This window comes from Saccoglossus kowalevskii, chromosome 15 (genome assembly GCF_978046115.1).
Source record: "Saccoglossus kowalevskii chromosome 15, keSacKowa6.1, whole genome shotgun sequence".
NCBI classification, from domain to species: domain Eukaryota; kingdom Metazoa; phylum Hemichordata; class Enteropneusta; family Harrimaniidae; genus Saccoglossus; species Saccoglossus kowalevskii.
This window is the reverse complement of record NC_140655.1, coordinates 24311332-24324410: the sequence shown is the minus strand read 5'-3', so window position 1 is coordinate 24324410 and position 13079 is coordinate 24311332. Positions and strand designations below refer to the sequence as shown.

General features: G+C 37.0%; 1 protein-coding gene across 1 annotated transcript in view; it reads right to left on the bottom strand.

The window, feature by feature from the left end:
* Positions 1–2173, bottom strand: part of LOC100366507 (uncharacterized) — a 33516-nt gene extending 31343 nt beyond the window's left edge. The window contains exon 1 of the mRNA XM_002734253.3: positions 1887–2173. Coding sequence (XP_002734299.3) covers positions 1887–2020 — 134 coding nt within the window. The 5' untranslated portion in view covers positions 2021–2173. The remainder of the gene's footprint in view (positions 1–1886) is intronic.
* Positions 2174–13079: the final 10906 nt, after the last annotated feature.

Here is a 13079-nt window from a genome sequence, read left to right as displayed (position 1 = left end):
ATCAACACGTGAATTCGCACATGCGCGGCGCGCTTTAAAATGTGATATCTCACCATTATATTTCGAATCTGCTCTATGTCAGGGAATAATGTGCGTCACGACCAATTAAAGAGAATAAGGGGGGTGCACATCGGAATTCATAAGGTGTAAATTTCATGTTCACGTTACAGTTTAAAGTCCCATATGCAAGCATGGTAATGTTGGCGATCCGCTCCGCTAGGATTGCCCTTAAAATCACTTAGAAAGAAACGCGAAACGGTCAGAAATAATAATTATAAAAGCAGAATATGTGTTAGTAATAAAGTGAGGTGACTTCCCAATTCTGAAGATTGAGATGCTTTTTGCAAACTTCGCATACGGGCCCGGTTTTAGTTATAAACCGACGTTAGCTTCATGTTCATGTCCTACCACGGCAATAGCCGAAAACATGTTGTTTGTTTTTTGAGCGTAGCGGATCGCCAACTAGCTTGTCTAATATTTCAATTTATCTGTTCTTAGAATTTTGCCTAAAAACGGTTTTACAGATTTTGTTCACGGAACTGACTCTGTATGTAATGGTTTTTCAGAATCTCAAGAATCTTTTTGACTTTGTTAAGAAAAATGATTTTTGACGATTTGAATGTAAAATATAGGAAAAGGGTATATTAGCTGGATTTTATCATCACTAAATAAAGTATTTTACAGTAATTCATTTGCTCATAGTCGGATTTGTGGGCTATATTCGAGTTTGTCTTCAATAATTCACTATAGATGGACTGTGCTAGAATATTTGGAAAATGGTGGCATTCGTAGTCATTGGTATACAACCAGATATTTTGAAAAATGTATCCTCTCTCAATATTCCTCGCTGTCGTCTGGTTTCTTGCAAGTAAAAGTAGGTCTCAGTGGACATAAATAATGCCCACTGTTTCAGCCAATCAGCTTGTAATCCCGTCTCCGCCGAGAGTTGACACGCCCGCTGTTCTATGTGCCGGCTTTAGATAATTCACTATATCACTCGCGTCTCTCACGCTGCACCGTATCCACACGGAGGCATATCCACTGCCCTGCGTGCACCGGGTTACATGTAAAGGGCGGCAGTCGTCGTGCCGCGTCCTGTTCGATATGGGATTCATAGCGACGTATACAACGCGTGTAAAATACATTGTTTATTTACATGAAGTTCGAACACGGGCTGCGCGACGACCACCGCGCTATAATTCATGTGATGCAGTAACCATCGTGGCTTTGTTAAACTCATAGTTGCTGTCGACATAGGAAGTAAAGTAAGCAAATAACACCGAATGCCACCATTTTCCAAATATTTACGTGTCCAAACACCCCCACCTCCCACTACACCAACAGCACCTGTCACTACCCTGACATGCAAACACACATTGTCAAATGTTTTACTGAAACAACAAATCATTTCGTGTATCGACCCGCGTTTGAAAGTAATGACTTTCGTGGCGTTGGTGTAGTGGGAGGTGGGGGTGTTTGGACACGTAAATCACAACACGTGAAGTTGACTACAGTACATGGCAAAATATGTTTTAATTCTCTAATCAAAGTGTCAATATATGATATACCAATACAATTGTAAAATAGTATTCATTGTAAATATTTACATTATATTTTTCTTGGAAGAAATTGTTCAACAATCTACAAATATAAGCGCGTTATAACCGCTGGCAAAACATTATATATTATATATCTATGCAGTCGTAAAACTATAATATTCTAAAGACGTTATTTTATATATTTTCCTTGTAAATTGTGCGAAAAAAAACAAAAAACTTGTTTTGAAATCCCAGAAACATGTTATATTGCATGAAATTATCACCGTGATTATTTAGCTACATCCATTGTACGGTGACACCAGGGCGGGGGGGGGACATGTTCCTTACCTGCTAATTTGATTCGACGCTAGTAGTGACATCATCACTATCGTCACATACATGGGGTATTTGTTTTTCCATATCAGATCACAGTATCGAGTGTAGTAGGAGTCTTCCATTCCTGAGTTGTCAGTGTCCGCCATGTCGGCCGGACAATTTCATCGCAGTTTGACTGTCATGCTGTCGATAATACCACCTCAAAATGGCCCGGATGAAAATGTCAGTCGCTCGATTGTGTCGTTTGTAAGCAGCAGTGTAACGGCTGGTGTGGCGTCAGCTGCGTGGACTACTGCCATTACACCTACGTTTACTGAAAATACAAACGTAATCGCTACCGACCATTAGGGAAAAAATAGAATAAAATGATTTGGCTTTCTCTAGATTGTTCTCCAGAAGGAGACGATAGGATTCTTTTTCTTGAAATTCCTAAAGTAATTAGATATTCGAGTGATCCGTTTCGAATCACCGACAATGCGATTAAGGCAACATTGAGTAGTGGGATCAGAGGTGACGGATCTGGATTATCCGTAGTACTTTTCACCAACACTCACCGTCAATTTTCGTTTTTTGTGGCACATTTCCTGTGAGATGTAGAACTTCGGTGCACACGACAACATCGTGAAATAGTCCCAAATCTCGCGGGAAATGGGCCACAAATGACGAGGATGGGCGAAAATAGAGCTTTGGACCCAAGCTGCATCGGACGATATTCGTATGGTACAGGGATCGCTGTGAACATTGTTTCATTTGATTAGACATGACTCCGTGGCTTGCCCATGGAGCTAAAATAGAAGATCCAGCACGTGATCACCAATCAACATGGTTTAGTGATTCACCGATGTGCACTTAATCTTTATCGGTAATCATATAAAGATAAGTATTTATTTATTTATTGTATGCATAAATAATGTATATTTCAACGAAATTGAATATTCCCTTTTTTCATAATTTCATTAACTGTGTTACTTGACTATTTTTCGAGAAACAAGAGTGCAAGATGTATTTTTTTTTAAATCACCAAATGATATTTTCAAAAAATGTCATTATATCTTCGGTTACACTGTATAATCAATGTGATTTTGTCATCCACAATGCATTGCACATATGCGCAGTAACATGCTCAGTAGATGAAAAACTTTCATTTCACGCTCATAATGCATTGCACATATGCGCAGTAACATGCTCAGTAGATGAAAAACTTTCATTTCACGCCCATAATGCATTGTACATATGCTCAGTAACATGCTCAGTAAATACAAAACTATCATTTCACGCCCATAATGCATTGTACATATTTTCAGTACCATGCTCAGTAAACGCAAACTTTCAATCTCCCTCCCATAATGCATTGCACATATGCGCAGTATGCTCCGTAGTACAACAGTTGAATTCGGTTCAAACTCCCCTTATGAATGAAACTGGATGAAATATGCAAATAGCGGCCGAGATCTCGTGAAGCAAGAGAACAACGAGACTTATTTTTGTTAAATACTCTCCCGCCATCATGTATGCATGTTATTTTAAAATGTACTAGGATGTCATAATATTATTTCTTTTTTGGCGTCACTTACCTTTCCTGTCAGACACAATGAGATGCATAAGACGTAGATGAATTCAATTGATGGCTTCTCAGCGCTGCAATCGTCCATAAAAGCGGCGTCTCGCATAACATATCGTGTTGTACGAGTAATGAAGAGAAAGGCACGAACCCGAAAAGTAAAGAAAGAAATATACTACACAATGAGTCTATGGATACTTTCTGTTAAAAACGTGTTTTCGTGAACATATATCTAAATACGGTAATAGCGTGTAACAGTATGGCTGGAAAAGAACTCGATATTCCTTGCGGATTTAATATTAAGGTAGAAGCCTAGTCATTTTGACAAAATTTTCATAAATGTTCATTAGTTTTGTGTGTTATAGTTAAGCTTTTTAAGAAACCTGTCCTAATATTTCTTGAACTTGAAAATTGTTACTTTCAGAACAATTTCATAGAACACAATGGTAAAGCAAAAATTGTATTTTTTGACACTTTTATATTTTAAATAACAAAAAAAAAGTACTCTACCCATGAGCCTTTGCGTTTTAGCGTGTGTTGTTAATGTCACTTGTGACTCAATTCCCGCGCGTGCACAGGTGACGGCCCCTCCGCTTTAAGAAATTGGTGAGTGTGTTTAAGGAATGGAAAGATTGTGCCTTGCAGTTGAGGAAGGAGACAGTGTAGTTGAGAAGGGAGTTATGAAAGAATGGACGGTGATGCCTGACTCATTAGTAGTAAGAAGATCCATTGAAACTGAAATTCAAAGAATTCTCTCACTAAGTGGAAGTGTGTGTAGATGTAGATCGATAGATATGACCAAAATTTGTCAGTGTCAACAACATTAGGAAAGGTGACCCCACAGTTTACAGCGGGCATGTGGAACTATTCTTCCAAGATCGAAAAGCACTTTCTACCAACGTAGAAAGGGATCTTTGCAGATTTTAATTATATATATTCTTCATTTATTTATGTGTTTGTGACCCTAAAAGAAACACATTTTTTCAAAAATTTCAGACTAAATGCTTTCTACAAAGGTAAAGGTTACAGCTTTAATGTTTTGCTTTGATTGTTCGGCCTGAACTGAAATAAGCTGTCGACAGATGGTTGATTCTAGAAGAAACGGGGAGGTACAGTTTGCGAAGCTCGCAAAGGAATGAGAAAACTATGAGAAACTAAAATTCATCTTCAATTTGATTGAAATTACAAAATTTGCAGGTTCTTTTGATTCTTTCAATTTTGTCTCTTTTTGTCTAAATTTAAAGCCTAAAATCTGAGCATCGAAAACGTGACAATGGACTTCTTGATGAGTGACAATAAATGTTTACCGTAGTGAGATGTTTCACAGGTATAACTGACGTTTTGATTTCACGACATTTGAACGTTTAACAATATAGTTTACAAATGGTGTGCTTGACTTTTCAGAGGTCAGAACCTCAGGGGCTCAGGGCCTCAGAGGTATATGCTGGTTTTGTGAAAGCCCCTTGTTTTATATGTGTATGAAACGATGATTATTTGAAAATAGATTGAAATGTATAAACACAATCCATTCTCGCTAACTAGAGTGTGTTGCTTTTCTACTCGCTTGAAAAAACATATTTACGTAGAACGGATGAGTATGTCGCCGCGAGAGGGCGTGATCAACGACGATAACACAATTTTGATGATTAAATGTTATATTATGTTCAGCCGTTTCTACGGGGTATTTTAAATCATGTTTTTTAGGTGTGGAAAGGGAGTCTTCGGATGAGTAGATCATCTCTAATTATCACATTCTATATATTAGTATTAAGAAACCCGGAACAGATCCAGTCTCTGAAATTCAACAAATTAAATTACAATGTGTATTTAACACAATGCAAAAAGCCTCTAAGGTTGAATCTCACAGGTCATTCTTGATAAAATGCACAAAATGAATGAGATTGACAATTATTTATGCAGGGGGTGGGGTAATATCAGAGCTTTCAAGTTTCGTTGTCTGTGTATCATGAAAATCTTAAGAATAATTTAACTTGAAGGCAATTTGGTACAAGTGTGCTTTTGGATACTCCTCAGATCTGATTAGGTTGTGGACCAAATATGTTAATTTCATAAATTAGCATATTGTTATATTTATTGTTATATTTACATATTGTTGGACCAAACTTAGTAGTGATATGTAATGGCGTACCAGTTTACATTTTACATTTCTTTACCAGCACATATACATTTAGTACCTCTCTCGAATTAACTTGTGTGTGTGTCCTGTGGGAACGTCTTCTGCTCAAACAGCAAAGCGACGCACAACGCGCGCATTAATTTACCGGGAAGTAATTGTGAGTATCGGTCGTCGTTTCGAAGACTGAAAAGTGTTACGATGCAGTGGCGAGAGATATCAGCCTTTTAAAAATCACACATGAAATGACATCAAGCTGAAATGTATGCAGCAAGTAACTAATCACTGCACAATGCAAGAACTGACGCAAGAACTACTTTACGTGACTATAGTACATTTACCAATTACGCCCACAGGCGCTCGGAACGTTTCTTGGATAATAAAGAATGACCTAAAGTAGAATCGGCATAGTTAGTCAGTCGCCGGTACGTTCCCCTACCACTCATATAATAACACAAGGTAGGAAAGCGTTGACACCATGACATCGAAATTTCACGAAAACAACACGATTTTCCAAATTATATTTCGATCCGCTTCACACAACTCAAGCATGATATCGGTAGAAACTATCGATCGACTTATATTACCTTTATTCGAAATAAAACGGGTTAAATCCTGTGAAAATCAAAACACCAGAGCAAAAAAGATAAATCCATCTACGCGGATATTTTACCCACTTTTATTTTTCAAGTCAGTAGATCATTAAGACCTGGATTATGATGTTTTAAATATTTAAAAATTAAAAAAAATGTTATTTAATAATATTAATATTATATATTATCCTTTGATACTCAACCTCTGAGGCTCTGAGGTTCTGACCTCTGAAAGGTCAACCACACCGTTTACAAATGCAGATGGAACCCACAAGGGCGGTGGTCATTGCACGTGTTCGATATGGGACGCATAGCGACGTGTACAACATGTGTAAAATGCATTGTTTGTTTACATGAAATTCGAACACGTGCTACGTGACGACCACTACTATTTAAGTTATCACAGTCTTCCCGCTAAACTTTCGGATTTGTGTATAAAACAAACAATGTCGTGGTATGTCGAATGTGGTGATTTAAGGCGGAATGCTACTCGAATTTAAAAATAATGTTATATTTTGTGCACATTATTTGACAATTTTTCTCAAAAACAGATTGGCCCATATTAAAACGATTAATTATAGACAGATTTTGACTGAAAAAAAGTATTGCCACTGTTATATGCGCTGAAATATTCAAAAACGCACGCAATGTGAGGAATGTGAGGAGAGCCGTTTCCCTGGTGTAACACGCAGACGAAAAAAATATGAATGGCCGATCTCCAGTACCAGGGAGCTGTAATGAGAATCGTATTACAGCTCACTCCCAGTACTAACGGAGTTGCTGTTGTGAAGAAACGCCCTCAACGAGGTAAATATAACTATAATCGCCGTATAATCACAGGTGCGAATACTGAGCAAACGAGCAATCTTAAGGCGGTGAATACACCTCTGCCCGCTGAAGTGTTTGTTAGTCGTCTTCATACTACAAATGATACAATGATGTATATTTTGAGAAATAAAGGTTTAAAAGATGTAAAATTATCTATGCGGAAGGGTCTCACATAAACAAAGATAGCGACTTTGACCGTTGCGCAGATCAGCGAGTACAAACTGAGACGTTTCCAAGCTTTAATTAGGCAATTTTAGGTGATTGAAAGGTATCGAAGGAGTCACCGTTGGTATTCAGTGCAAGTCGCGCCCAGGTCAAACCTCATACTTGTAATTTCCATTTGAAGAGCGCATTGGATTGTGGGAAAATCAATGTTAACAACAGAAATATTTATCTTGACCCATTCATTAGGTCAATTGGCATTCTAGTTCGATGATTCTAAACACGTCGAGGTAATAAAACCGTGCCAAGAAATTAAAAATACCATCATTTAACTGTCGTGAAATTAACAAAGTTAATCCAGTCTGTCAAAGATATTTGTGATACCTGTTTGATATAGGAACACTTGGTTACTAAGCCAGACTTATTTCTGTTCTGGAAATGTTTGTCCTGTTTTCATGAATTTTGGTTTGAAATATGTTTTTCTTCTTTCTTCGCCTGTATTAAGTTCACGACGCTCACTCCTAACAGGGTCGTTCACAAAATCGTGCAATTGGCAGTCACTGGCGTGGACTTGGTCCGTTTTGCGATAATTAATAAACTCAAATTGTACCGTTGTAAAGAAAAACACTCACAATCAAGCGACTGTCGACCGTGATTGTATTACGGTATTATTGCATCACGCTAGTCTTGTTCCTTACTATATTGACGTCCGAACTTTAATACGTTGGTATTATCCGATCATTTCTCCCCTATGATCTTTGGTTTTCTTCATCATTTTGATCTATCATCGTCTAATCATAGTAGCATGTCTGGAAACATGTGCGTCAACCCACCGGCCACGTACCACGGCAATGGCGTAGTGATACTTGCACGGTAATTGTGTGATCAAATTAATAATGGAAACAGCATTTTTGTTGTACAACACAAACATATTATCCACTGCGACCTGCCTGTCAGTTTAGCCACTTACATTTCGAATGATTGGAGATGCTTTTAGCGTTCTTTGCCGAGACCAACGTCACCACAACGTAACTGGTAAAAACGTAGTCGTTAACGCTTGTTAACATCGTAGCGGTGGCGGCACTCTGATCTCCTCATGGGAGTTCACAGGTCGTTTGTGACGGGTCTCAACTGTAACATCTGGTTTGAATGAATTCGCCCTCATCCGATCACGATTCTTACGTCAGTAACACAACGCGTGATTCCGAGTTGGCTGTGATTAGGTATTTATAGAAACAAATGTACTCTTACTGGTAATATAATTGAATGTACTAGTATTCTAATGGCCTCGTTCATAAATCACTTTTTCTGACATTTTAAAATTGTTTTATGTATTATTTATGGTCAACATGAATAGTTCCCCTTAATAAAATAGATAAAAGAATCCCAGACAGTGTACTTCTAAATTTTTTTTTTACTGGGACCCAGTTATTGCCAGAAAGTCCAAGTAATTTCTGCGACGAATACTGCGATGATGCAAGTGTTATTCTACGGGAGGAAGGGGGGACGCGGATAGGCCTTTCAATCACGTTCTGCTGAAAGTAAATCAAATCCCTTGTGTGTCAACGTGGAGATGGAAACTGACATGTATTGTATTTATTGCATATACCATGGAAGGTACCTTCCATGCATATACGTACTAAAATTCTTAGGTCTGTCATTTTATATTAAAAGCATTTGTATCAACCCATTTGATGAATGGCACTTTTCAAATGGTCGCATAAGTTGCAAAGTGATACAAAACTTTGCAATAAAATCGAGTTATAAGGAACAAGGGGCGAGAATAAGTAATGTAATATCGAATTGGAATAACAGAGAACCTTATTTCCTTGGCTTGTGCACCCTTCCCTGGGGCTGATGCGACCGGGAGATTGGATAAATCTCAAATAAGCTAAACTGAAATTTGAAATTTCACAGAGAACGATAAATTTTGCGCATATCGAGCGGAGTATCTTCAGAGACACTCGACATACGGGTCAGTGACCGATGCGGGATGATCCAAACTGAAGTCGTGCTTCTAAAAAATGTTAAACGTCAGCAATAATCAAATTAATTAGCATGAATTAAAACGAGTCTCAGTCTGGTCACTCTATGATACAGCGCTTCTGTCGCATTTCATTCGAACACACCTCTTCAACTAGCAACGTTCCTGTTGGAATATTGTACGAGAAAGACACAGAGTTGATTCACATCAGGAGCATTGAATTGAATTTAAACATCGCTTTGGTGAGTCATGTCATATTTTTTTAACCTATTAGCCGTCGTATTTTCCCACTCAATTTTAATGTAACATTTTCGCACATTTTTATGTATTTTTCAAAAATTTTGTTGGTAATTTTGGACCAAATAGTTATGAATCTACATGGTATACAGGTTTTGATCGTTTTTTAATGATGTGCGTTCTATTATATGAATGGTGACAACAGTTAACTTCACCGGTTTAGCACAAAATTATTTTCATTTATAAATAATCTTTAAACGATATACAAATCTGAAAATTAACGTGTTTAAAATAATCTTCAAAACAAATTACGTCTTTTTTATTTTATTTTAATCTAATAGTTTTTCAGATTATTTAATTGACGTTGTATTTATTTATTTTTACGGTAGTTTATTAGTATTTGAAAGTTAGACTAGTTCAAACCGAGGGAACTGAGTCCGCGATCGTCGCCATACTAATCAGCCTACTTCAGATTTGTCTTTCCACGTAGTGTTAATTGTTAAGTTATTTCTTCAGCTCGTAATTTCATTTTTTTGTTTTGTTTCTTTTATGGCGACCTAAATTCGTTTATTCGTTTATAAAATTTTTAGTAAAAAACATTTCATTTTCGAAATATCTGAAAAATCCAATTTACAGATCAGTGCTGTGTTTACATTACCATACTGTATCGTCTGGTGTTATAGTAGTGTAATAAAGTTACTATTATTACTATTAATAACAACTGAAACTGACACGTCACGTGAGAAAAATATCGACCCAGTTCCACGTGAACTTCGTTGGTTGTCATGACACTGAACTTTGTGAACGCATTTAGCTGATAGAAGTCGCAGATTCATACAGCCCTGATGTTACTTTGTACGAAAATCGACAGATGTCTAGAACTAACCCAATAATGGGAAAGAAAATTTACACTGAATCATTTCTTTTGTTCAGCTATTAATATCAAATTAACCACATCGTAGTTCCAAGTAAAACAGCAGCTGAATGGGCCTTCCATGGACGGGCAAACTTGTTCACATGGAGATTTAGCGACCTGGATGAATTATTAGAGATACAAACGCTTTGGTAAGATACCATTACGGTCGTTCTACACAGCCGAGGTATCGTTCCAGCATTAGGTCCATGGTACCAATGATAACACGATTCAGAGCGTGGACATACAGGCAGTGACACATTGTATCGCAAACTACACGGTACTGTCCAATCTGTATGACTATTTTGCGACCACTTGTTGTGAAAGACATCACGTAGTAATACGATTACAAACCACATAAATAACGGCTAATTTATTATCGAAATATAAATGTATAAGGTAAAACAAAAATTTAAATGATTTTTTCACGGCTATACACAACACATAGGGCCCACAGTTCTACCATGAAAACGGTATTATAAGACTTCTCAACCCATTTTGTAACAATATATATTTAATTAAAGTACCCTGAACGATGTTTTGAATACACATACACAAACGAATGCACTCATTCTGTAAGAAACAAATCTATAAAAAAAAATAGCATGACACGTATAAATGTTTTTTTATCTAAATCTAATTAGCAGAATTCTAACATTGATTGGCTACTTGGATGACGTCAAAGTGCGTCGCTTGACAAATGCCCAACGTTTCACGTTAGGGTACTTTGTATCGTGACATTATACAGTTTTGTTCTGAAAACTTACATGTGTTAACAATAATATTTTTACTTATTTAAAGGGAACCTCAATCCAAACAACATAATGACCCCTAAAGAAAAAGCTCCACAAATGTAGGAGAATGCAATTTTCACTTTTTTTATAACAGTTTTCATACTCTAGATATTCAACTTTTCATCGTTAATAAGTAGTCAGCCATCTTGATTCTCAAGCAAAGGATAATGGGTAAAGTATGACATCATAAAAGCTGTTGTCAGAAATTGAGAAAATTATTTCATCTATAACATGAGAAATACTGATGCGAATTAGTTCAAAATTTCGTTGTACTTATTACTCATGTATATAATTATAGTAATGGAAATGGGAATTTTACAAATACACATAAAGTGAAGATATTGTTGAAAACGTTAAAAAAATAAAAATCAATATTTTAGTTGTGAAATATAGAATGTCACTTTTTTGTCCCCTTTTTGCACTCAACATGTGATATATCACCTATATAACCTACTCACGTTGGTAAATTGTATACAATATAAGGAAATTTTAGCATTTGGTAGAAAAACATAAAAATAAATATTTTCAGTTCTGTTTCCATGACAACTATTTTATAAGCATGGATGGCACCAGTACATGTATGCTACCAATTTCTAAACTTTCAGCAAATTTGAAGTTCAACTTTTGAAGTTACAGATGAAATCATTTTCTCAATTTCTGACAACAGATTCTATGATGTCATACTTTACCCATAATCCTTTGCTTGAAAATCAAGATGGCTGACTACGTAATACTGGTGAAAAGTGGAATATCTAGAGAATAAAAAGTGATACAACAAAACTGTAAATTGCATTCTCCTACATGTGTGGAGCTTTTTCTTTAGGGGTCATTATGTTGTTTGGATTGAGGTTCCCTTTAAAGAGTACTAGTATTGAAAATTCTGAAGTAAAATTAGATTTTTTTTGGAAACAAATGTAACTCGTCCGGTGGAAGAAGGCGTACTTAGTCTTGAGATTCTGAAAATGTGCCTTCTCCGAGTATGGTTCTGAGCTTCTGTGTACACTGCCAGTTAAATTTCCATATAAAAGAAACCGGTTTACCGTTGACTAGTGAGTTGCCTCGTTTGTATGCCCGTTTTATATGCAATTATTTGTCTGTCGCCACAGGATCTCGTGTAGTCACGTTGTCTCACGTATTGCTCGGTGCGTTGCCTCAAAAACCGCCTCGTGTAAAATGGTTTTTCGTCCCTCACTCGCCCCACTGGTGGAAAACTCTAATAGGTATACTGAAGGGTTTTTTCACCAACCTTAGCTACACCTTTTTGAAACCGACTAGTTATTACCTATTCACCAATGTTGCTTATCGCCACGGTACTTACTGGTTGCCTACTGGCTCACTGTGTTGTCACCGTGTTCGTATAACGAAACATGTGTGACGCCATTTACAGACATGCGCAGATTCATTCACTTTTATGCAATGTTCTAAGATATATTTAGAATCAACGCACTATACGACTGTGAACTCATTGACATTGAAGCCGATTAGTCACATATCCTTCAAGTTTTTATCCCCAAATAACCTCATTCAATGACGATTAAACTAGTCGGTAATCCTACATAGCGTTTTACACATACCTGACGATTTCGTATCTGAAAATGCTGGGATGTTGCCAGTTAGAGGCGAAGGCGAGGACATTTCGAAAAGGTTAACCTACGAGAACTACGCACAACTCTCATTTTTCTCACAGTTACCGTGGTTACACATCTAAAAGTATTGATTCAACCCTTATCTAAGAACCGAGTACGCACAGTACCTGTATTTGTTATCTCGAAAATAAAAATAATAGGGGCATGCGATTCAATTTGTACGCATGCAAAAGTACCCGGATGACGTTACTGGTAGAAGGGCATATCGACCCAAAGATGGATTGCTTTATATATATTATTGTGTTATTATTTCCTAACACTTCATAATCTCGTTGTGTATGTCGTAATTTCATGTGAATGTTCAACCCTCGGATTATGTCCCAAGGACATCGGCCGAGCGCCGCAAATTGCCT